General features: G+C 35.3%; 1 protein-coding gene across 3 annotated transcripts in view; it reads left to right on the top strand.

Annotated features, from left to right (window-relative positions):
* LOC141387695 (uncharacterized) overlaps nt 1-27,306 on the top strand; it is a 368,768-nt gene that overhangs the window by 313,346 nt on the left and 28,116 nt on the right. For all 3 annotated transcript variants that reach the window (XM_073957765.1, XM_073957768.1, XM_073957766.1), the window contains 2 exons: nt 7,557-7,746; nt 9,913-10,797. In XM_073957765.1, the coding sequence (XP_073813866.1) occupies nt 7,557-7,746; nt 9,913-10,797 (1,075 nt within the window). The remainder of the gene's footprint in view (nt 1-7,556; nt 7,747-9,912; nt 10,798-27,306) is intronic.

Genomic DNA, 27,306 nt, shown 5'->3' with positions numbered 1-27,306 from the left:
AACTAATTTAAAAAAATTATAAGCATGGATTGTTGAAATTATTAATAAAATTTTAATTAAACAATTCATCCATATTCGTTGTTAAAATAGGGTTTTAAAATTATTATGATTAGATTTAAGAAAAATATTGTAGTTGAAAATAAAATACTAATGTCTCTATTGTATCTCTGCATAATCGATCTGGCCATATAAGGCTATTGATTAATGAATATAAATAAAAATGAAAAAAAAAAACATTAATCTTTATCATTATCATCATTAATTTTGGAAATATTATTTTTCTAAGCGTGATTTGTTAAAATAATTTTTAAAAATTATGTTTATAAGCGTGGATTTTTAAAATAATTGTTTACAATTATTTTTATGAGCCCGGATGATTATAATAAATTTTAAAATAATTTCTTAAATTAAATTTATATGCATTGATTTTTTAAATAATTTTTAACAATTATTTTTATAAGCGTGGATGGATATAATAAATTTTTAAATAATATCTCAAATTGAATATATATTTTTATAAGCGTGGATGTTTATTATAAATTTCTTAATAATTTATTATAAATTTCTTAATAATCAAATTAAAATTTTAAGGGCGCATTTTTTAAATAATTTTTAACAAATATTTTTATATGCGAAAATGTTTGTAATAATTTTTTAAATAATTTCTCATATTAAATTTTTTAAATAATTTTTAACAATTGTTTTTATATATGCTTATAATAAACTTTAAAATAATTTTTCAAATTAAATTTAAAACCGTGGATTTTTAAAATAATTTTTTATTTAACCCATTTCGTACTTGGTGTTCTATTTTTCGAACAGCAAAATCATTTTTTTCAAAAAAATATTTATGGATGAAAAAGGTTAAATTTTAAACAAGTATATGCATAAAGTCTAATCTGTCAGCAAATAAAAAAAATTGTTCCCTCCATGTTAAGGGTAGATTTTTGAAACCTATATTTTTGGATACTTTTTAAATTAATTTTAAAAAATTATAAAAAAAACTAAATTAAAAATGTAATCATGGGGAATTTTCGCCAATATATGTAGCCGTTTCACAAAATATGGAGAACATGATTTACATGCGGAGGCGCTACTTTACATATGTGCAATGATGACTGTTCGAAATTTCGAACGCTGGTAGGTACTTGACCTACATATCGATGTGTATATCAAAACGTGGAAATTGACAAATTGCGGGGAAAAGTTATTATAGCACCATATAAGACTAAATTTCAGCCATTTCTAAATGATAGTGAGGCTAAAATCCTGAAATACCCTAAAATCTTTAGGTACCATTCAACGGCGGCTATACAAAACGTGGACCTATGCTGACAAATTTCTGGAGGAAAGTTAAGTAGCCTTAAAAAAGACTAAATATGTATTAACTTACAGCCATTTCTGTAGGATAATGCAGCTAAATCCTTGAAATCTCCCGAAAATCGCGCGGTACCGTTCTATGGGGGCAATCAAAAACGTGGACCAGTGCTGACACATTTCGAGGAAAAGCTTTGTAGGTCCAAACAAGTCTCAATACCAATCTTCAACCAGTTTTTCATACAAAAATTGTGAAATAAATCAATAAAACGGCAAATAAGTCAATTTTATTTTACTTCTATACATATAGCTTAAGTGCCAGTGTTCGAAATTTCGAACACCACTTTCCGGGAAAACGACAAATCGGAATTTTTTTTTGAGTTGATTTTTGACATCAGTGGACCCTAATTACCCTAAAAAAGTGCTTTGGTTTTAAAAAATAAATAAAAAATTTGTCTCGGTACGATATGGGTTAAATTTGTTAAATAACTTTTCGAAATTGAATTTAAAAATGTGGATTTTTTAAATATATTTTTATATTTTAACAAATTTTTAAATTATAATTTTGGAATAATTTCTTTTAATGTTTAAGAAATTTTTTTAATTAAATTTATACGCTTGAACTTCTATATAATTTTTTTTATTTTTTAAAATTTTTTTAATTAAATTATGAGCGTGGATTTTTAAAATATTTTTGTTAATTTTTTAAATCATTTTTTCAAATTAAATTTATAAGCGTGGATTTTTAAACTATTTTTGTTAAATTTTTAAATTATTGTTTTCAAATTAAATTTATATGCATGGATTTTCAAAATATTTTTTAAATAATTGTTTTCAAATTAAATTTATAAGCGTAATTTTGGTAATTTTTTAATATTTATTTTAATTAAATCAAAAATTAAATTTATAGGCGTGGATTTTTAAAATATTTTCTTTAATTTTTTACATATTTTTTTCAAATTAAATTTATAAGCGTAGATTTTTAAAATATTTTTTGGTAATTTTTTAATATTTTTTTAATTGAATTAATAAGCGTGCAGCTTTAAAATATATATTTTTTACATTTTTCAAATAATTTGTTCAAAATGAATTTTTAAGCGTGGATTTTTAAAATATTTTTTTATCTTTAAAAAAATTTTTGAAGCAAAATTTTTAAGCGCCGATTTTTAAAATATTTTTTTTTTTAATTTTTAAACAATTTACACATTAAATTTTTAAGGATTGTTTTTAAAAAATGTTTTAAAGACATTTTTCAAATTAAATTTATTAGTATGGATTTTTAAAGTATTTTTTGTTATACCCTCAGCCTTTAGGCTAGACCGAAAATCTGCCTCAACGAAATAACGGTTTTAAACGGTTTTCAAATATGTTTGGACGAAATTCGTTTTAGACCATTTGGAGTCGATTTAGGCATGTCCGTCCGCCTGTCCGGCTGGCTGGTGCGCACGTTAACTATCGAACGGATCAACCGATTCGAAACAAATTTTGGGTATCGTAATTTTTTTTTCAAATTTAGTTTAAGTTCGAAGATGGTACATATCGGTCCCTTCCTTCGAGTACCTCACACACAAAAGTTAAAAATTGTTCTATAAAATGGTGTGAACGATAACTCTCGAAGGGAGCAATCGATCCGGTCCAAACTTTGAACATTCCTTCCAGATATAGATCGGGTTCGTATATGGACTATATCGGTCCACCCATTCGGGTACCTCCCACACAAAATTCGGGTAAAGTAAAGTTCAAGAGCTCCTCCCGGATCGTTTTGAATTTTTTTTTCAGTAAATTGTCCTTGCGACTCCCTTTACAACGGTACAATTTTTTTTCCTGCGCAAGTCCATACTTCCTGAGATATTGACCTAAAAACTCCAAGAAATCCTAACGCACAATCCAAAATGACAAATCCGGAAGATAATTCTCGCAGGGAGTTTCTGATTGGTGCAGACTTTACACATCGTATTATTTCATCCAGTCATGTATTAATTTTAAAGCGTGGATTTCTAAAATAACTTTAAACAAATTTTCCTAAATAATTTTTTAAATGTGTATTTCTAAAATAATTTTAAACAAATTTTTTTAATTAAATTTTTAAGCGTTGATTTCTAAAATAATTTTAAACAAGTTTTCCAATTTAAATTTTTAAGCGTCGATTTCTAATTAAAATTTTAAGCGCGAATTTCTAAAATAATTTAAAATTTTTTTTCCTAATTACATTTTTAAGCGTGGGTCTCTAAAATAATTTTTCAAAATTATTTTTACAGCGTGGATTTTAAAATTATTGTTTGAAGCGAGGATTTTTAAAATTACTTTTTAACTACTTTTATAAGCGTGGATTTTTAAAATTATTTTTTTAAAAACTTTTATAAGCGTGAACTTTTAAAATTATTTTTAATTACGTTTATAAGCGTGGATTATTAAAATTATTTTTTTAACAACTTTTGTAGGCGTTAATTTTTAAAATTATTTTTATTAAAATATTGGATTATTAAAATTATTTATTAATTACGTTTATAAGCGTGGATTATTAAAATTATTTTTTGAAGCGTGGATTTTCAAAATTTATTTTTTGCTGCGTGGATTTTTAATATTATTTTTTGAAGCATGTATTTATTAAATTGTTTTTTTTTTTAATTACTTTTATAAACGTGGACTTTTAAAATTACTTTTTTAATTATTTTTATAAGCTTTAATTTTTAATATAATTAAAAAGACATATTTCTAAAAGAGTGGATTTCTAAAATTATTTTTATAAGCTTGGACTATAATATAATTTAAAAACACACTTCAATAAGCGTGGGTTTTTAAAATAATTTAAAAAAAAAACATATTTCTATAAAATTATATTTTACGAGCGTGAATTTTTTAAATAATTTTTTTAAAATTATTGCTTAAGTCTAGTGTATTCCCCCATTGGCTTAACTTCATCATTACTTTCTTTGCAGAGAGTAATGTTTACAAAACGCACTGACAGCTTGCAAAATTTACTGATCGCTACCAATAACATTATTTCATCTCAGTTTTTGAATTGATGATTTTTCTAGTAAAAACCTGAAGTCTTTAAGCATCGTGTATTCTCATGTTAATGGGAATGATGCTCACTTTTTGGCTTTCCCAAAATAACACCTGAACTAAATATTTTTTAAAATTATTGCATGCATGTTTTAAATTATTTTTATAAGCGTGGATTTTCAAAATTATTTTTATAAGCGTGTATTTTTAAAATAAGTAACAAAACTTATTTCTATGCCTATAGTATTTTTAATAATTTTTAACGCTATGTGGTATTACTATTAGAGTTGTATAATCTAGTTCATTTGAAAGATTTAGTTAAATAGCTCAGCTCTTTTAGCTGAACTAGTTCAATAATCTTGTTCATATTTCACTATCTCATACATACACCAAATAAGAACAAACATTAGAATAGTGTAATTAAACTACAAAAATATTACACTTAGATATTTTTATTCCATTCATAAAAAATAAATTTGCATTAAGTTTAGAATAAAACGTCCTTCGAAAAAAATTTAATTAGAATTTCATTTAAGTGGCTGGCAAAAAAAATTCACTTATTAATATTTAATAAATAATAATAACCATTTTGTAAGTTATGTCTTATATAATAAAAACCGAATCAATCCAGGATATCATGGTTTTCTTTGAGCCACTGTCCTTATTACCACTTATTCCAGTCAAACACTCACCAACTCAAAGTACACACAGTTTTTTTTTTTTTTTTTTTTTGGCACAGTAGTAAAAATTTCATTGTGTTTTTCAAGTTTGTTTTCCTCGAACTGTAGATTTTTCATTTTCTGCGTTCTATTTTACGCGTTGTTCTCGTTGCTATTTTTTGTTGTTTTTGTTTCGTTTTACATTTTTTTCCTGTTGGCCTCTTCAGTGTTTTCTTACTGGGTGTTAGTTTTCACTTTGTCTGAAATGACTGGCTAGCAGGCTGAAAATAACATTCAATTGTTAAGAATGTGCTGAAACAGAGAGAGAGAGAGAGAGAGTAGGATATGGCCACCACAGTCAGAGTACTGAAATAGCTACAACATAGTTTTGTTGGCAAGTTGAGTCATGTTTGTTGTTCTTGCTGTTGTAACATTGTTTTTATGTGCCAAGTTTAAACAACACCAACCCCAATGCCAACAATGCGTTGTGGAACTGAGGCTAGTGAGGTCCTCTCACTAAAGCAACTGCTTGCCTACCACGACGTTAAGCTGTGGCTTAACTTTAAATGCCAAAAGGGATTTCAAAGGAATTAAATTCAAAGCTACAATAAAAACGAAAACCATTGCAGGAAATAATTTTGCCAAAGTCTAGGTGAAAAATCAACACGAATATCATGTCATGAAAAATGAGTATCTTGCGGCCAAAAGCAAAAGGAAAGGCAAAGTGATTTATTTGAAAGAATTTCGGGGGAGGTGAAAGAAGAAAAAGCGAGCAAAGAAGATTTCTTAAATTTAAATAGGGAAAAAACAGATTATATATAGGACCCAACAGAATCATAAATTGCATTTAGGATTTGATGACTGGTTTTGTTCAAGGTCTTCATATATATCGAACAAATACTGAATAATTCTGGATTGAAAACTATATTTAATATTTTCTTTAAAGACCTCATTAATGCTAATCAGGGCTCCAGCTTGGTATCTATCCCCCTGCTATTAGTGATCGTAATTTTTTTAAATAGTTCCAATAAATTCGAGGTTATAAACTGAGATGGTCTGTCGTCAATAATGACGTATCTGACATACATATCTGACGTATATTACATACGTCGGAAACGTCGTAAACCTAGCAAAAAAACAAGGTTTTCGACAGAATAAACAAACGAATTTTATAACCTAAAAATCGATGTTTTTTACATAATAATATAGGTACCATTTTTTTATTATTTTATTTGAGATCCTATTATATTAAAAAAATAGGCATAAAAAGATTTCACTCTAATATATACATTTTTTTTATATTATATGGAGAAATTCTTTGAATCATACTCTAAAGCCACACTTTGCAACTTTCATACGAAACTTTCACAGCTTTTCGGCGAGATGAGCTTGGGTGAAGGATCTCCTTCATCCTTCAACTTTTCGGATAAAAGTTTCACCGTGTGATTTTAGTGATACGTAAAGCAGTGGTAGTGTTCGAAATATATTGTAGATGGCGTGCTAAGTACGCAATCCAATTTATTCAATTATTTTAGTTATTTTAAAAATTAAAATATTAATAAAAATATGCTGTTATTTTCGAAAAAGGTACGGAGGCCCTTCAATAACACAGGCAGGTTTGCAAAATTAATATTTAAGTGAAAAATATGATGGTAACACACATTTTTTGAGGTTTATGACGTTTACTACTTTTTATACGTTTTCTATGCGTATATGACGTTTTCGACGTTTACACCTTTCTGACCGTCGAAAACCTAAAAAATCGTCATACAGACCATCTCTGGTTATAAACAGTAAATTTTTAAACGCAACTTAAAAGGAAATACTTTGAAATGTTACATTTTTCTCCTTCTAAAAGATTTATCAACAATTTTCTAAATAGGCTTATGGTGGTTCTACGCCATGCATAAAACATGAGTTGTGCATTTCGAAAAAAATGCCCATTACAATACATATCCGAGTAATTTAAATCCAATGAAGGCCATAAAACTAAATGCCAATTATACCTTTATACACTCAACAACACCATACACTAACAATATTATGCACACACTCATACAAATATCCAACAATTGTTATATATGTAAATGTGCCATATAGGTATAATCTAACTATACAACTCTATTAGATTGCAATTGTTTATGTGGGATGGAGAGAACAATGTGAGAGGATTTGCAGTAAGAACAAAAACAACAAAGAAATCTAGTGAAAACAAAAACTAAACGATAGAGATATTCAAATGGAAAACAATTTTTAATGGAATACAAATCCTTTTACACAACAAAACAAATACACTTTTACACAGAAACACAAACGCACAGACAAACACAATCGACTCACACACAATCTCTCTCCTATACAAATGCAAATAATGTACATTCATGTGAAGAGAGGATTTTACCACAAAAGAGCTTTACTGCCAAGCTAGCTAACAAGATTTGTGCCACTATAACATTGAACTAGTTTTATTGTTGTTGATCATGATGATTTACTCCCGCTATTCAACTTACCCCTCCCTCCTATATCATGAATGTCCTATTTAATATTGAATGAACATTTTATTTCCATTTACAGATAAATTGTAAAAATTGTAAATATGATGCCATAATTGGTGTTAGTGGTGGCGGCGGAGGTGGTGGGGACACAAATCCTAACATTGCCTATGATAGCTACAAATGCAGCAGTAATTTAATAGAGGATGGTTTGAAGGCATCATCAGTAAACGGATCTCCAACCTTGGCAACAAAGAGTGGCTATAAGGAAGGTAAGTAAAAACAACAACAGGTATCAGTTGGCTTCAGCCTTACATGCAGAATGGGTCTATCGAAGTACCCTTTCTTTTAGACAGGACATTTAGAAGAACCCTTTCTTTTAGAAAGGGTCTTTAGAAGAAGACTCTTTTTTAGAAAGGGTCTATCGAAGCACCCTTTCTTTGAGAAAGGATCTATGAAATCACCTTTCTTTTAGAAAGGGTCTATCAAAGTACCCTTTCTTTGGGAAAGAGTCTATCGAAGTACCCTTTCTTTGGGAAATGGTCTATCAAAGCACATTTTCTTTGAGAAAGGGTCTATCGAAGCACCCTTTCTTTGAGAAAAGGTCTATCGAGCACCCTTTCTTTGAGAAAGATCTAATAAAGCTCCCTTTCTTTGAGAAAGGGTCTATCGATACACCCTTAGTCTATAGAAGCAACTTTTCTTTGAGAAAGTGTCTATAAAAGCACCCTTTCTTTGGGAAAGGGTCTATAAAAGCACCCTTTCTTTGGGAAAGGGTCTATAAAAGCACCCTTTCTTTGGGAAAGGGTCTATAAAAGCACCCTTTCTTTGGGAAAGGGTCTATAAAAGCACCCTTTCTTTGGGAAAGGGTCTATAAAAGCACCCTTTCTTTGGGAAAGGGTCTAACGAAGCACCCTTTCTTTGAGAAAGGGTCTATCGAAGCACCCTTTCTTTGATAAAGGGTCTATCGAAGCACCCTTTCTTTGAGAAAGATCTAATGAAGCTCCCTTTCTTTGAGAAAGTGTCTATAAAAACACATTTTCTTTGAGAAAGGGTCAATAGAAGCACATTTTCTTTGAGAAAGGGTCAATAAAAGCACCCTTTCTTTGAGAAAGGATCTATCAAAGCCCCTTTTCTTTGAGAAAGGGTCTATCGAAGCACCCTTTCTTTGAGAAAGGGTCTATCGAAGCACCCTTTCTTTGAGAAAGGGTCTATCGAAGCACCTTTTCTTTGAGAAAGGGTCTATCGAAGCACCCTTTCTTTGAGAAATGGTCTATAGAAGCACCCTTTCTTTGAGAAAGGGTCTATAGAAGCACCCTTTCTTTGAGAAAGGGTCTATAGAAGCACCCTTTCTTTGAGAAGGGGTCTATAGAAGCACCCTTTCTTTGAGAAAGGGTCTATAGAAGCACCCTTCCTTTGAGAAAGGGTCTATAGAAGCACCCTTTCTTTGAGAAAGGGTCTATAAAAGCACCCTTTCTTTGAGAAAGGGTCTATAGAAGCACCCTTCCTTTGAGAAGCAAAGTTTTTTAAGAAAGGGTCTATCGAAGCAACATTTCTTTGAGAAAGGGTCTTTTGAAGCACCATTTCTTTAAGGAAGGGTCTATCGAAGCACACCTTCTTTGAGAAAGGCTCAATCAAAACACCCTTCCTTTGAGAAAGGGATTATCGAAGCAGCCTTTCTTTTAGAAAGGGCTTATCGAAGCCCTATTTTTTGAGAAAGGGACTACCGAAACACCCTTTCTTTGAGAAATGATCTAAAGAAGCACCCTTTCTTTGAGAAATGATCTAAAGAAGCACCCCTTCTTTGAGAAAGGGTCTATCGAAGCACCCCTTCTAGGAGATAGGGGCTACAGAAGCACTCTTTCTTTAAGAAAGGTTCTATCGAAGCAAATACTTTTAAGGAAGGGTCTATCGAAACATCCTTTCTTGAGAAAGGGTCTTTCGAAGCACCATTTCTTTAAGGAAGGGTCTATTGAAGCACCCTTTTTTTAAGAAAGGGTCCATGGATTTCTCTTAGAAAGGGTCTTTAGACGCACCATTTTTTTAGAAATGGTCTTCAGAAGCACCCGTTCTTTAAGAAAGGATCCTTGGAAGCACCCTATCTGTTAGAAAGGGTCTTTAGAAGCACCCTGTCTTTTATAAAGGGTGTTTAGAAGCACCCTTTCTTTTATAAATGGTCTTTAGAAGCACCATTTCTTTTAGAAAGGGTCTTTAGAAGCACCCTTTCATCCAGAAAGGGTCTTTAGACCCTTAGGGCTGAGTGTACAAAAATATGAGCGTTATATATGGGCTTTACGAAAACGCGAACCTACTTCCTACCTATAACCTACGTTTTTTGTAAAACAAGTCTTTTTTAAGAAACAATGAAATTAATTATTCATTATTCTTCATTTCTCTCTTCTCGTTCTTTCATTCTTTCACAATATCATCTTCTCCAGCAAAACTCAATCACATGCAGGCGCAGCCACAACATCAGCAGTTCGCCAGCAATTGCATGCAATTAAAAATGTCACCAATAATGGGAGGCTCAATAACAAACCAGCAACAACAACCATCATATTATCAACAACGACCAGACGTCATGTTAATGGCAACGGCTGGACACAAAATGGCATCACCATCCAATTCAAGTAACTGTCGTCTTCTTATATCCAACACTTCAGCAGCAGGTGTTGGCGGTACACTCCCAACACCCCGTTATTTTGCACCACCTATGGCCACATATCACATTGTCTCCTCAACATCGGCAAACTCTTCACCAACCCACCAACAGTCAATACGGCATTACATTATCCCACAAGCAACGCTGCCGCCAGGACCGCAGCATTTTATGGCTGTTCCCTCGAATATGTTACGTTTTCAAACATCTGCGGTTCATTGTGGTGGAGCAGGAGGACCGGGCAACACGCACGGCAGCATTAGTGGTGGTGGCGGCACCACTACTGTCGGTGTCAACTCAAATCTTAGCATAAATCCATTGGCAAGTGGTTCAACCACAACAGTCTATATTCCATTTGTAACACCAGTTGGTGGTGGCGGTGGTGCCCAAAATCCATTATCAGCAGCAGCAGCAACAGCCGGTGCTACCAACACCACCTCCTCTATGGCCACTAATAGCAATCTTTTGGGGACAATGTCTGGGGCACTGCAGCCAATGGTTAAATATCACACAATACAAATGCCACATCGAAGAAAACAAAGTTTAACCCTGGCCAATGGCCCAAATTCAACGGCAACAGAAACAACGGAATCATCTGCGGAGCAAGAACAAAACGAAATATTGCCACCACCACCGCCAGCTTATCAAACGGCCACTGTGCATGGTAAGTGAAAAAAAAAAACTAAAAAGAATTTTAATTTTTAATAAATAATGGAAAATCTTAAATGAATGGCTAGAGTTATCAAAATTGTAAAGAAGCCATGTACAATGGTTCAAAGATGAAAAATAGGAACGATTCCGCACATTAGCAAATCTAAACTTCGGAAGACGACTGTGATTTTACACATTTAGAGCAAAGACTATTTTTAAATGATGATTAGAGATAGAGAATAATAATATTCAATAAAATTCAGTATGCATGTGACTTATATCTCCCGTTATTCTCCCATAATTTTTTCGGTTTTTTTCTTGCAATTATTTTTGTCATCCACACAAATTTTTTAGAGGTATCAGTGAAGAAAAGATTTTGATGAAAAATATAAGTTAAAAAATATAAATTAATTTTACATCAATAAAATTAAGGACTATTGATTTCGAAAGTAGTGACATCTTATGATGGACATTGGTGCGTATGGGTTACGACAACACTCATACGCTTACTCTCCATCCCAAGCGAGACAGTTGGAAAAACTTTTGATGAAAGAAGAAATATCTGTCTTAAATAAGAAGAATGTGAGCCTGCTCCCACAGATTCTTCGGTAAAGCTGAGCATTTAAGCAGAAACCGTTGGGGGAATACACAACTCCGTGGAGGGGACCAGGAAGCACTTCACTCACATCAAATTATGCTACTTGACTATTTATTGTCTTATTTTTTATTATTACAAGTTTTTTCTTGTTATGGTCGAAACCAAACTTCATGAAGAATATAATAGAACGTCAATTATATAGGAGGGTAAATTATAAAGCGGTCAATCAATGAATATAATACGAGGGGAGCTAGAAAAGATTCCGGCCTAGACTACGTGCTGTGTTTCCAGATGTAATTTTACATTTCCATTGAAAAGTTTGAACTTTTTAAGCATAAACGTTCTCAGTATTGTTTGGCGTACGACCTCGTGTTGAGTTGTTTACAATGACTTGGAAAAATCAATTTGCCAAAAAACATGGAATTAATCGCGAACATTTTCGTGCGATAATTTTTCACAAATTTCGACGGATTATCACGGCAATAGTGCATCGATCACATAAACACTTTGTATGTCGATAAAATACCATCCTACGAAAAACTGGTTTAATGAATTAAATCGTGGCAGACACTCGCTAAAAACGAAGGTCGTGAGGATGGTCCAATAACGGTCGTTGTGCCAGAAAAAATAAACCGCGTTTTATACAGTGGGATAGAGGCATCCTTTGGAATTTATTCCGGCAACTAACTGGATTTTTCTCATTGGATCCCGTGTCAACCGGTGCAAGAAATTAGATGTTTATAGAATAGGATGAACGAATCAGGGAACTATGCGTATGTCCCCAATAAATACCAGCAATCGTCAGAAGATGCTTTAAATGTCATGTTTTGGAGGTGGCTCAATCGGAGCGCATGAAAAAAAAAAACAATAAAATAAATATTCGCGTTTTTATTATTATGCCGGACACTTTTCTAGTTCGCCTCGTACATCCGATAAACATATTAAGCCTTTTCAGAATGCCTTTTATATTACTGGTTACAGGAAGCAGACTTTCACCGTGAGATTTTTCTAATACATTGAATATCTACCAGGGCTTCGTTACACAGTGCGACTCGAAAAAATAACAAAATTCGGACACCGCAGCGTGACAGCAGACTTAAAATAAGAAGACTCGTTTCACTTTTGATATTATGGGCCCCAAAGATTTGAGATCTTGATGTAAAAATGGGTCATTTTGTCAGGTGTATTTCATCCAAGCCGCTTAAGGTCTTTTATAAACAGAAGACCTTCTAAAAGCCTTCTAGAGAAATAGGAACTTCTAAAGGATTTCTATAGACAGAGGACCTTCTGAAGTTATTCTATATACAGAAGAACTTCTGAAGGTATTTTTTGAAAAAAAGCCTTCTGAAGGTCTTCTATAGAAAGAAGACCTTCTAAAAGTCTTCTACAGACAGAAGAGCTTCTAAAGATCTTCTATAGACAGAAGACATTCTGAAGTTCTTCTATAGACAGAAGACCTTCTGAAGGTTTTCTATAGACAGAAGACCTTCTGAAGGTCTTCTACAGACAGAAGACCATCTGAAAGTCTTCTACAGACAGAAGACCTCCTGAAGGTATTCTATAGACAGAAGACCTTCTGAACGTCTTCTATAGACAGAAGACCTTCTGAAGGTTTTCTATAGACAGAAGACCTTCTGAAGGTCTTCTACAGACAGAAGACCTTCTGAAAGTCTTCTACAGACAGAAGACCTCCTGATGTATTCTATAGACAGAAGACCTTCTGAAGCTCTTCTATAGACAGAAGACCTTCTGAAGGTCTTCTATAGCCAGAAGAACTTCTAAAGGTCTTCTAAAGAAAGAAGACCTTCTGAAGCTCTTCTGTAGGCAGAATACTTTTTGAAGTTCTTCTATAGAAAAAAAACCTTCTGAAGCTCTCTTTTATAGACAGAATACCTTCTGAAGGTCTTCTATGGACAGAAGACCTTCTAAAGGTCTTCTATAGACAGAAGAACTTCTTAAGCTCTTCTATAGAAAGAAGACCTTCTGAAGCTCTTCTATAGACAGAATACCTTCTGAAGCTCTTCTATAGTCTTCTATATACAGAAGTCCTTCTAAAGGTCTACTATAGAAGAAAGACCTTCTGAAGCTCTTCTATAGACAGAATACCTTCTAAAGATCATCTATAGAAAGAAGACCTTCTGAAGCCCTTCTATAGACAGAATACCTTCTAAGGTCTTCTATGGACAGAAGACCTTCTAAAGGTCTTCTATAGACAGAAGAACTTCTTAAGCTCTTCTATAGAAAGAAGACATTCTGAAGGTCTTCTATAGACAGAAGATCTTCTGAAGGTCTTCTATAGACAGAATACCTTCTAAAGTTCTTCTATAGAAAGAAGACCTTCTGAAGCTCTTCTATAAACAGAATACCTTCTGAAGGTCTTCTATAGCCAGAAGAACTTCTAAAGGTCTTCTAAAGAAAGAAGACCTTCTGAAGCTCTTCTGTAGGCAGAATACTTTTTGAAGTTCTTCTATAGAAAAAAAACCTTCTGAAGCTCTCTTTTATAGACAGAATACCTTCTGAAGGTCTTCTATAGAAAAAAAACCTTCTAAAGGCCTTCTATAGAAATATGACCTTCTGAAGCTCTCCTATAGACAGAATACCTTCTGAAGGTCTTCTATAGAAAAAAGACCTACCGAAGCTCGTTTATAGACAGAATACCTTCTGAAGGTCTTCTATTGACAGAAGGCCTTCTCAAGGTCTTCTATAGAAAGAAGACCTTCTGAAGCTCTTTTATAGACATAATACCTTTTGAAGGTCTTCTGTAGACAGAAGACCTTCTAAAGGTCTTCTATAGAAAGAAGACCTTCTAAAAGTCTTCTACAGACAGAAGACCTTCTAAAGGTCTTCTATAGAAAGAAGACTTTCTAAAAGTCTTCTACAGACAGAAGAGCTTCTGAAGGTCTTTCTATAGAAAGAAGACCTTCTGAAGCTCTTCTATAGACAGAAACCTTCTGAAGGTGTTCTATGGACAGAAGACCTTCTAAAGGTCTTCTATAGACAGAAGAACTTCTTAAGCTCTTCTATAGAAAGAAGACCTTCTGAAGCTCTTCTATAGACAGAATACCTTCTGAAGGTCTTCTATATACAGAAGACCTTCTAAAGATCTTCTATAGAAAGAAGACCTTCTGAAGCTCTTCTATAGTCTTCTATATACAGAGGTCCTTCTAAAGATCTTCCATAGAAAGAAGACCTTCTGAAGCTCTTCTATAGACAGATGACCTTCTAAAGATCTTCTATAGAAAGAAGACCTTCTGAAGCTCTTCTATAGTCTTCTATATACAGAAGTCCTTCTAAAGGTCTACTATAGAAGAAAGACCTTCTGAAGCTCTTCTATAGACAGAATACCTTCTAAAGATCATCTATAGAAAGAAGACCTTCTGAAGCCCTTCTATGGACAGAATACCTTCTGAAGGTCTTCTATGGACAGAAGACCTTCTAAAGGTCTTCTATAGACAGAAGAACTTCTTAAGCTCTTCTATAGAAAGAAGACATTCTGAAGCTCTTCTATAGACAGAATACCTTCTGAAGGACTTCTATAGACAGAAGACCTTCTGAAGGTCTTCTATAGACAGAATACCTTCTAAAGTTATTCTATAGAAAGAAGACCTTCTGAAGCTCTTCTATAGACAGAATACCTTCTGAAGGTCTTCTATAGAAAAAATACCTTCTAAAGGTCTTCTATAGACAGAAGAACTTCTTAAGCTCTTCTATAGAAAGAAGACATTCTGAAGCTCTTCTATAGACAGAATACCTTCTGAAGGTCTTCTATAGACAGAAGACCTTCTGAAGGTCTTCTATAGACAGAATACCTTCTAAAGTTCTTCTATAGAAAGAAGACCTTCTGAAGCTCTTCTATAAACAGAATACCTTCTGAAGGTCTTCTATAGAAAAAATACCTTCTAAAGGTCTTCTATAGAAGGATGACCTTCTGAAGCTCTCCTATAGACAGAATACCTTCTGAAGGTCTTCTATAGAAAAAAGACCTACCGAAGCTCGTTTATAGACATAATACCTTCTGAAGGTCTCAAGGTCTTCTATAGAAAGAAGACCTTCTGAAGCTCTTTTATAGACAGAATACCTTCTGAAGGTCTTCTATTGACAGAAGGCCTTCTCAAGGTCTTCTATAGAAAGAAGACCTTCTGAAGCTCTTCTATAGACAGATTACCTCCTGAAGGTCTTCTATAGACAGAAGGTCTTCTATAGATAAAAGACCTTTTAAAGATATCCTATAGACCGAAAAAATTGAAGGTTATATACGCAAAATACCTTCTAAACTACTGTTAATGACAGAAGTCCTTCAAAAGGTCTTCTATAACACAATACCTTCTAAAGGTATTCTATAGACAGAAGACCTTCTAAAGATCTTCTATAGATAGAAGACCTTTTTAAGGTCTTCTATAGACAGAAGATCTTCTAAAGGTCTCTTATAGACTGAAGACCTTCAAATGGTCTTTTATGGGCAGAAGACAGTACACCTTCTAAAGGTATTCTATACGCATAAAAAATCTAAGGTCTTCTAATGACAGAAGACTTTTAAAAGTCCTCTATGAACGGAAGTTCTTCTAATGGTCTTCTATAGACAGAAGGCTATCTAAAGAGAAACTACCTTCTAAAGGCGTTCTATTGACAGAAGACCTTCCAAAGGACTTCTAATGACAGGAGACCTCTTAAAGGTCTTGCATAGACATACAATTTTCTAAAGATCTTCTACAGACAAAATACCTTGCAAGGCAGAAAACCTTCAAGAAGTCTTGTATGGATTAAAGCGCTTCAAATTTTAGGATACATTTCAACAGTTATCGTGAAGCCAGTCTTTTTAGTTGGTCACCGTAGGACTTTCTTCCACTTGAGGGTCATTATTTTAGAAAGCATAGAATTGGCAACCGATAACATGTTATCGTTGTAATCAGAATCACAAGGACTCCTTCTATGAAAATTTCAGAACGATTTGTGAACAGTCCTTAAACTTCTATTAAATGAAAATATCACACTTTTTTAAGAAAGGTACCGAAAGTAGTTGTCTGATATAGTTCACCTACGAACTTAATTTATGTATGAGAAACAGTTTTGCAATGTGCAAAGCTTGGACCAATGCCAGTCACTCCTCTCTATATTTAGCATATTTTAGTTGGCCACCGAAGGACTTCTTTAGAACTTTTGGACCATTATGCGAGGAACCATTGACTTACTCACGATAAACCGTTATATTGTTTTGAACATGACCACAAGGAGTTCATTTGGTAACAATTTCAAAATGATCTTCGAATAGCACTTAATAGCACCTTAGCGATAATTTTGATACCTGTCCGATGTAGACCTTGTTATAACTTGATGTACGTTTGGAAGAAATTTGAAATTTGATGTTGAATTTTTTGGCAAAAATAGGTCACTCAATTCGTGGTAATTTATAGTTGTTATAACAGCATATGATATGATTGATCTTCCTTTTCCTGCTTAATCCGACTCTGGCTCTATGTCGAGGCCATAATGTACTGTAGTTAGATGACTAGATTTGGCAGGGCAGTTGAAAAGTGCAGTGTGTTGTGCGGACCTGTACCACATGGTAACCTTTTTTTAACCTTTGTTATTTTGCCAGGAGTCATCAATCCCTATAGGAATTTAGATGGCTGAATATAGTTGAGCCAAAAATACTCTGGTTGGTAGAGGCAGCTGACGATTTTCGGCTGCGATAGATGGGGATGTACCCCGAGGACCGCATTCACACGATAGTTGTTTATGGCATCCAAACTTGGTTGATGGGGTTGCTAATCTAGAGGTTCTCTCTTATATCGTTAGACCCCCCTATCTTTCTATAGATCATGAAGATTCCTTCTGACATGCCTAGGTTGAGGAGTTATATCTATCATAATGTGAAAGGATGGCTCTCACGTTAACTCCGACGCATGTACTGCAACGAGAGAAAGCCACTGTGTTTTCCTACTGGAAGAATCTTCGTCTCCTCATGCAGATGGTCTACTGATGACATGAGAAGGCAACGTGTTGCTGTTATTAGGGCGGAGTTCTGATGGGTTTGAATATTGTTCCAACGGGTTGCACTTACATATTTTTGCGGACCACACTGACGTACGTCAGTTAGCGTAACACAGACAGACCAATCGAGTGATATATGTGGTCAACAAGGTGTCTTTGTCTCCGCCCCTAGTGCTGCCGACTAGGGACTTGAGGACATTCTTCACAAGTCTCAGCTTGTCTCAGAGAGCTGTGTCATGTGCGTAAGGTATAAAAATATGTTCGGGTATAACTCCAAAATGGTTTGGGACTTATGTCCGTCAATGAACCCAAATGTGTTCATAGACATAACCAAAAATACCGAACATCATAGCACCGGATAGAAGTCTCTAAAAATTTTGGGCGTTACGCCCTACATCAAATACGGACAAAACTCCCACAATTGATTTACGGTTTATAACCCTATATCCGATACCATATAAGACTAAGGAAATATTATTTTATTTGCATAGCCGGTGTTATATATCAGTTCAAGGTACTCATAAAGTACTCTCTTTTATAATCTTCCCGTGCAAAACTTCAGCATTTTCAGTAGTATAAGGCCATAAATTTAGCGTAGGTTGTAGTTATTTGTTGGTGCAATAATATACATACCTTGCACACTGAATGTCCGATTATGGTTCACAGGCGCGGGGGCTAAATTGCCCCTCAGCGTAATTTAGGAGACATTTCCTGAATATTTCAGCTATGAAATATTTTTGAATAAGTTGTGTCTTACGACCAGAGATGGCCTGCTAGAAAACGTGATGAGTACAATTCTCTTGAACTCAGCACGGCTTGAAGGCATAACTTAATAATAAACTTATTTTCCTTTAGGTTCTGACAAACTAAGTGAACAAAAAATGTAAGCAACAATATCAATTAACTTCCAACATAATTTACCACATGTCAAATTTAATTACCTCCTCTAATGAAGGAAGAACTTTTTATTATGGCTTTAAATTTCACGCATTAAAGCAAAACAAAAAATTGCAGTTCATACATGGCTTCTCTTCTGTTGAGTTTCTCTCTCTCTCTCTCTTAAACTTGAATTTCTGATTAGCATTCTCGACACATTTAACCAGCCATAACATGGTCACGTCATCGCACAGCCCGTTTGTAAACTCGTTAAACACTTCTTAACCACTCCGTTTTCGCTTGGATGGACTTAGGCTTGGTTGAAATGCTAGGGTCCCGTTGTAATCAACAAACAACGCAACACCCACATTTGGCTCATAGCGCTCATCAGCCAAACTATGGACGTACGTGTCGGTTGGTTGGTTGGTCGGTTTGTATAAAAGTTTCCGAGTTGATTTTTAATTTAGTTTTCCCATAGTTTTCTTTTTTGTTTTTCCACTGCCACGTTTTAGTAGTGAAAATGAAACTATTGGTGCGGTTGGGCATCGATGCATGCTGAGGAAAAATGCAACAACGTAGGATGTTAATGCCATTTAAAGAGCTCCGGCTGGAATTAAGTTGGAATATCCCGCTTGTTTTTTTATTTCCCCATGTTTTGTCACATAATTTGCCGCTGCTGTTGTTTTGCTGTGTGGTATTCCTCCATGGTCCTGCTATTGGCAACCTGCGGTTGTTTATTTCACGCCCTTTGGCATCGAAACGAAATGAAACGTTATTTTTAGTTTTTTTTTTTTGTTTTTTTTCTCCTTCCTTTTCCCTTTTTTGGGTAAACTTTTAACGTTTGTTTTAATTACATTTGATGCTTAAAGCAACAACAACATCAGCAACAGCAGCAATGACGTTGCCGAGCGATGGATTGCTGGCATTGGGAAAAGTTAAAATGTTCAGATGTTTCCATTTGTTTTTCTGATATGTTGTCGTTTACATCGTCTACCAAGTGATGTTGAGTTTTTTTTTTGTTTTATTCCTTCTGAGTCAATGTAACAAAATTTGCGGGCAAAAAGTGACAAATACAGTTAGTTTTCTCTTAAATGGTGATAATTTTGTTGCACGACTTCATCGAACGTTCCCATCACGGCAATTATAGAACAAGAAGTAGAATGTTGCGAACTTTTTTGGTGAGCAAAAGTTTTGATTGCAGTTGGAGATTTTCAACAACATTGAAGTCTGGTATACATAGAGTTGGGCAATCTATATAAGTAACCTTTAACCAAGGACCTATAGAAGCGCCCTTTCTAGAGAATGACACTTGCTTTCAGAAAGGGTCTACAGAAGCAACATATCTTTCGGAAACGGTCTACAGAAGCAACATTTCTTTTAGAAAGGGTCTACAGAAGCAATATTTATTTCAGAAAGGGTCTATCGAAGCATCCTTTCTATCAGAAAGGGTCAATAGAAGCACCCTTTCATTCAAGAAGGGTCTATAGAAGCACTCTTTCATTCAAGAAGGGTCTATAGAAGCACCCTTTCTTTCATAAAGATTCTATAGAAGCGCCCTTTCTTTCAGAGAGGGTCTATAGAGACACCCTTTCTTTCGGAGAGAGTCTATAGAAGCACCCTTTCTTTCAGAAAGGGTCTCTTAAAGCACCCTTTCGTTCAGGAAGGGTCTACAGAAGCATCCTTTCTTTCATAAAGGATCTACAGGAGCATCCTTTCTTTCAGAAAGGGTCTATAGAAGCACCTTTTCTTTCAGAAAGGGTCTCTTAAAGCTACCTTTCCTTCAGAAAGGACCTATCGAAAACCCCTTTCTTTCAGCAAGGGTCTATAGAAGCAACCTTTATTTCAGAGAGGGTCTATAAAAGCACCCTTTCTTTCAGGGAGGGTCTATAGAAGCACCCTTTCTTTTAGAAAGGGTCTATAGAGGCACCCTTTGTTTTAGAAAAAGTGTATAGAAGCACCCTTTCTAAAAGAAGTACCCTTTCTTTCAGAGAGGGTCTATAGCATCACCCTTTCTTTCAGAGAGGGTCTATAGAAGCAACCTTTCTTTAGGAGAGAATCTATAGGAGCACCCTTTCTTTCAGGAAGGGTCTGTAAAAGCACCCATTCAAAAAGGGTCTATAGAAGCACCCTTTCTGAAAGTGTCTATAGAAGCACCCATTCAAAAAGGATCTACAGAAGTACCCTTTCAGGAAGGGTCTATAGAAGCACGCTCTCTTTAGAAAGGGTCTATAGAAGCACCCTCTCTTTAGAAAGGGTCCATAGAAGCACGCACTTTTTAGAAAGGGTCTATAGAAGCACCCTCTTTTTAGAAAGGGTCTATAGAAGCACGCTCTCTTTAGACAGGGTCAATAGAAGCACGCTTTCTTTAGAAAGGGTCTAAAGAAGCACGCTCTCTTTAGAAAGGGTCTAAAGAAGCACGCTCTCTTTAGAAAGGGTCTATAGAAGCACGCTCTCTTTAGAAAGGGTCTATAGAAGGACCCTCTTTTTAGAAAGGGTCTATAGAAGCACCCTCTCTTTAGAAAGGGTATATAGAAGCACGCTCTCTTTAGAAAGGGTCTATAGAAGCACGCTCTCTTTAGAAAGGGTCTATAGAAGCACGCTCTCTTTAGAAAGGGTCTATAGAAGCACCCTCTCTGTAGAAAGGGTCTATAGAGCACCCTCTCTTTAGAAAGGGTCTATAGAAGCACCCTCTCTTTAGAAAGGGCCTATAGAAGCACTCTCTCTTTAGAAAGGGTCTATAGAAGCACCCTCTCCTTCAGAAAGGGTCTATATAGCACCCTCTCTTTAGAAAGGGTCTATAGAAGCACCCTTTCAAAAAGGGTCTATAGAAGCACCCTCCCTTTAGAAAGGGTTTGTAGAGCACCCTCTCTTCAGAAAGGGCCTATAGAAGCACTCTCTCTTTAGAAAGGGTCTATAGAAGCACCCTCTCTTTAGAAAGGGTCTATAGCAGCACCCTCTCTTTAGAAAGGGCCTATAGAAGCACTCTCTCTTTAGAAAGGGTCTATAGAAGCACCCTTTCCTTCAGAAAGGGTCTATACAGCACCCTCTCTTTAGAAAGGGTCTATAGAAGCACCCTTTCAAAAAGGGTCTATAGAAGCACCCTCCCTTTAGAAAGGGTTTGTAGAGCACCCTCTCTTTAGAAAGGGCCTATAGAAGCACTCTCTCTTTAGAAAGGGTCTATAGAAGCACCCTCTCTTTAGAAAGGGTCTATAGCAGCACCCTCTCTTTAGAAAGGGCCTATAGAAGCACTCCCTCTTTAGAAAGGGTCTATAGAAGCACCCTCTCTTTAGAAAGGGTCTATAGAGCACCATCTCTTTAGAAAGGGTCTATAGAAGCACCCTTTCAAAAAGGGTCTATAGAAGCACCCTTTCAAAAAGGGTCTATAGAAGCACCCTTTCAAAAAGGGTATATAGAAGCACCCTTTCAAAAAGGGTATATAGAAGCACCCTCTCTTTAGAAAGGGTCTATAGAGCACCCTCTCTTTAGAAAGGGTCTATAGAGCACCCTCTCTTTAGAAAGGGTCTATAGAATCACCCTTTAAAAAAGGATCTATAGATGCACCCTCTCTTTAGAAAGGGTCTATAGAGCACCCTCTCTTTAGAAAGGGTCTATAGAGCACCCTCTCTATAGAAAGGGTCTGTAGAAGCGCCCTTTCTTTCAGAAAGTGTCTGTAGAAGCGCCCTTTCTTTCAGAAAGTGTCTGTAGAAGCACCCTTTCTTTCAGAAAAGGTCTATAGATCACCCTCTCTATAGAAAGGGTCTGTAGAAGCGCCCTTTGTTTCAGAAAGTGTCTGTAGAAGCGCCCTTTCTTTTAGAAAGGGTCTATAGAAGCACCCTTTCTTTCAGAAAGGGTCTGTAGAAGCACCCTTTCTTTCAGAGAGGGTCTATAGAAGCAGCCTTTAATCATAAAGGGTCTATAGACGCAACCTTTCTTTAAGAAAAGGTCTATAGAAGCACCCTTACTTTCAGAAAAGACCTATCGAAAAACACTTTCTTTCAGCGAGGGTCTATTGAAGCAACCTTTATTTCAGAGAATGTCTATAAAAGCACCCTTTTTCAGAGAGGGTCTATAGTAGCACCCTTTCTTTCAGAACGGTTAAATAGAGCCATCTTTTATTTTAGAAAGAGTCTATAGGAGCACCCGTTCATTCAAAAAGGGTCTACAGAAGAACCCTTTAGAAAGGGTCTACAGAAGAACCCTTTAGAAAGGGTCTACAGAAGCACCCTTTCTTTCAGAAAGGGTCTACAGAAGCACCCTTTCTTTCATAACGGGTCTACAGAAGCACCCTTTCTTTCATAACGGGTCTATAGAAGAACCCCTTCTTTCAGAAAGGGTCTGCAGAAGCAACCTTTCTTTCAGAAAGGGTCTGCAGAAGCAACCTTTCTTTCAGAAAGGGTCTATAGAAGCACCCTTTCTTTCAGGAAGAGTCTACAGAAGCATCCTTTCTTTCTATATAAGCACCTTTTCTTTCAGAAAGGACATATCGAAAAAACCTTTTTTCAGCAAGATCCTATAGAAGCAACCATTATTTCAGAGAAGGTCAATAAAAGCACCCTTTCTTTCAGAGAGGGTCTATAGAAGCACCTTTTCTTTCAGGAAGGGTCCCTAGAAGCATTCTTTCTTTCAGAAAGGGTTATAGAAACATCTTTTCTTTCTGAAAGGGTCTATAGAAACATCCTTTCTTTCAGGAAGGGTCTACAGAAGTATCCTTTTTTTAGAGAGGGTCTATTGAAGCACCCTTTTTTTAGAAAGGGGCTATAGGAGCATCCTTTCTTTCAGAAAGGGCCTATAGAAGCACCCTTTCTATCAGAAAGGATCTATAGAAGCACCTTATCTTTCAGAAAGGACCTATCGAAAAAAACCCTTTCTTTCAGCAAGGGTCTATAGAAGCATCCTTTCTTTCAGGAAGGGTCTATAGAAGCCCCCTTTCTTTCAGGGAGGATCTATAGAAGCATCCTTTCTTTCAGGAAGGGTCTCTAGAAGCATCCTTTCTTTCAGAAAGGGCCTATAGAAGCACCCTTTCTATCAGAAAGGATCTATATAAGCAAATTATCTTTCAGAAAGGACCTATCGAAAAAAACCCTTTCTTTCAGCAAGGGTCTATAGAAGCAACCTTTATTTAAGAGAAGGTCAATATAAGCACCCTTTCTTTCAGAGAGGGTCTATTGAAGCACCCTTTCTTTCAGAGAGGGTCTATTGAAGCACCCTTTTTTAGAAAGGGGCTATAGAAGCACCCTATCTTTCAGAAAGGGCCTGTCGAAGCAACTTTCCTTTCAGAAAGGATCTATAGAAGCACGTTTTCTTTCAGATAGAACCTATCGAAAACCCCTTTCATTCAGCAAGGGTCTATAGAAGCATATTTCTTTCAGGAAAGGTCTATAGAAGCCCCCTTTCTTTCAGAAAGGGTCTATAGACACTTTTTATTTTAGAAACCGTCTTTCAGAAAGGGTCTATAGAAGCACCCTTTCTTTCGAAGAGGGTCTATAGAAACACCCTTTAGTTCAGAAAGGGTCTGCAGAAGCACCCTTTCTTTCAGAGAGGGTCTATTGAAGCACCCTTTTTTTAGAAAGGGGCTATAGAAGCACCCTATCTTTCAGAAAGGGCCTGTCGAAGCAACTTTCCTTTCAGAAAGGATCTATAGAAGCACGTTTTCTTTCAGATAGAACCTATCGAAAACCCCTTTCATTCAGCAAGGGTCTATAGAAGCATATTTCTTTCAGGAAAGGTCTATAGAAGCCCCCTTTCTTTCAGAAAGGGTCTATAGACACTTTTTATTTTAGAAACCGTCTTTCAGAAAGGGTCTATAGAAGCACCCTTTCTTCCAAAAATGGTCTATAGGATCACCCTTTTCTTCAGAAAGGATCTATAGAAACCCCCTTTCGTTCAGAAGGGGTATTTAGTAGCACCCTTTTTTCCGAAGGAGTCTATTGAAACACACTTTCTTTCAGAAAAGTCTTATAAGCATCCTCTCTGTCAGAAGGGGTCCATAGGATGGGGGTTTACCGATGTCGACAAAAACCTCTGATATATTTTTACTTGTTTTTTTTTTCATATTTAACTTCATTCCTATAAATAAACATAACTTCCATCCATGTACCATTTTCAAGATTTCTCTTTCATATACATTTGTATATATATGTATGCATGCTTACTTACACATAACTCAAAAGCAATGCCAATGCCATTGCCATGATATGTAAGCCGATTATCATAAAGGTAACGTTAATGGCATTGGTGCGGCTTTCATTACGTTTAATGATGACAGTCATGGAGCAATGATGGCTTTGATGGCTCTCTACCACTGAATTATTTCAAAATAAAAATTAATAAATTGTAATACACACATACATACAATCGTAAGTGCAATGCGTGCACAACAGCAAGCGTAAACCGCAATTATTTTTAAGTGGCAATCATTGAACAAAAATGTGAAAACCAATCAATGCAGTAATGATTATGATTTTCATAATAGATAATATTTAAAACAGCTTTAACTAATGAACATATTTTATGAAAAAAAAACATTCAATAAGAAATATTAATTATAATTTTTATTTAATAATCTTATTCAAAATAGGCATCAATTTTTTATTTTATTTTAAAATTTTTAAAATATATGTTGTTGTTTTACTTTTTAAGGCATTGTTTGTAAGAATTCCATATTCTAAATAAGTAATATTTAAAGTTTAAATTTGAAAACATTACCCATTACATTTCACATCCTTGCCGACCTACATATCAATGAATGCAAGAACAAGGAAAATCAACTTCCATCAACTCCCTGTCTCATAAAACAAGATAATCAATCATTGAATTTAATTTACACTTACTGTACAAGTTTTTAACCGCATACTCGGGCTTTTGACAGACACACACCCTGCCATTCATTCATCCATCCACTTCCAATGTACCCGCTTCCACTACAACTGTTTGAACTTTGTCTTCCATGGCAAATGCCTTCAAGGAAATTAGAAAGGAAACAGTTGAATGCTTTAAATGCCATTAAGCAGCAGTTGCTGCAGCACTTCAAGTAATTGGCGTTTCACGTGCTGGCATTAAGTGGTTTACCTAGCACAGTTACCGTGTTGGTGGTAACGTTAAGTGTGAAGTGAAGGTTTTTCAATACCAAAGTGTCATTAAATGTTTCAAATTAACGCTGATAAGGCTGCTAAAGATTATGATTATAGCAATACCATAAAATTGCTACATAGGGAACAAGACGAAAATGTAGAGCAAGTAAAAAGTGGTTAAAGAGAGATAAGGATACTGGAGAGAGAATATTGGAGTTTTAGAACAAACAAAAATAGCAGTAATAACTTCAACTGTTCTTTAGCGGATCCATTTATCAAACTTATTTCAAATTTAATACTTCATACGAGTATACAGATTAATCAGCAGCACTGAAGAACATGTTGAAAGAGGACACAAATAAAAAAACGCCACCTACACCTACTTTCCTTGAAATGACAAGGACTTTGGAATATAAAAGGTATAGAGATTTTCTTAAAGAAAGAATTTTTGTCGATTTGTTCCTTATCCGCACTTATGACACAAATGTGAAATATTGTAAATCACATGGAACAAAGTGACAAAAAAATTTTCCATATTTGCCTCAATAAATTAAATACTTCTAGATCGAAAATTAAAATTCTGTTTTTTGAAATGTGTTTTTAAACTTGTAAGTTTTTACAATATTAATTTCATAACTGAAAAAAGTTTATGCTTTTCCGTCGAGGCGTGGATATCTCGGAAACTAGAGCAGATAGGAGAAAGCCGACTAGAAATTCAGAAAGAGCATACCGGAAAACCCTAGAAACCACCTGTATCTCAAAAAGTCAAAAATGGCGTATGGAACACTTAAGCATGACACCGACGAATTGCCAATTAGGTCAAAATATGCATGCAGGGTTTTAATTTCTAACCTGGTGGAATGGTACGCTCACCTGCCTTGCACGGTGAATGCCAGTGTTGGATTCTCAGGCCAGGCAACATCAAACTGTCGACGGTGGCAAAACATCCTCTGTGTAATTTCCTTGGGATGGTGATTAAAACAAGACATCAAACTGTCGACGGTGGCAAAACATCCTCTGTGTAATTTCCTTGGGATGGTGATTAAAACAAGACGGGTGTTTTAAAGCATCGCCGGAATTATACAATCAAGTCCAAGAGATTTATAGGGTTGGTTGGTATTGATTGGTCATGAAGTTCATGGATTATTTATTAGCCTATCAAAGAAAAACCTCTCACCAGAGTTACAGGTCCTAGTCCTTTCTGCATTTGCAGATCAGAGTTGGTGTCATTGCTGTCCGCAAAGTATGTTTTCGCTAATGGACCTAGAGCTCGATCTATCTATAGAAAATGCATCACAGGGATATTCCATCTATAAAAACCCCTTCTTCTTTCTATACAGACCGCTCAGAAGGGGTCATATAACTAAAGAAGCTCTACTTAAAGGGTATTCTATTTAAAGAAGGCCCCCTAAAGTGGGTTTCTATTTATAGAAGCACTTCTAAATAAATCTTCCATCCTTAGAAGCCCTCCTAAAGGGGTCTCCTATCTATAGAACACATGTCTACAGAAACTCCCACTAAAGGGGCCATCTAAGTATAGAAACTCCTCTTAGGGGGTCATTTAACTATAGAAACTACTCTTAAAGGACTTTATAGCTATATAATAATAATTGTTCCACAAACATCCCATACTGGTCAAGGGAGACTACTCTCATAGCAATGAGTGCACTCCGATTCATATTAGCTCAATGATATGGGGCCAACTGTTTATCGCCGCGTCCAAACGGCGTGTCTTATGACACCACTTTAAGAGAAGTTTTTACATGGCTAAAATAGTCAGGAAATGTCGCCAACATTACTGAGGGGTTTCTTGTCAACGTTGAACATTTTATGTTGCCTGGCAGGGGAATAGAACTCACGACCATTGCACCACGATGGCACCCACAAAAGCTAGATATGTTACACATATTATCTATCAAATTCTATTTACAAAAGCCTCACGATAGGCGTCTTCAAAAATGGAAACCCCTCTAAAAAGGTCGCCTAG

The sequence above is a fragment of the Musca autumnalis genome, unplaced genomic scaffold (assembly GCF_047663935.1).
Source record: "Musca autumnalis isolate F117 unplaced genomic scaffold, ASM4766393v1 scaffold_5, whole genome shotgun sequence".
Taxonomy (NCBI): Eukaryota; Metazoa; Arthropoda; class Insecta; order Diptera; family Muscidae; genus Musca; species Musca autumnalis.
The sequence above is the reverse complement of the archived record's forward strand: the minus strand, read 5'-3'. Positions and strand labels throughout refer to the sequence as shown.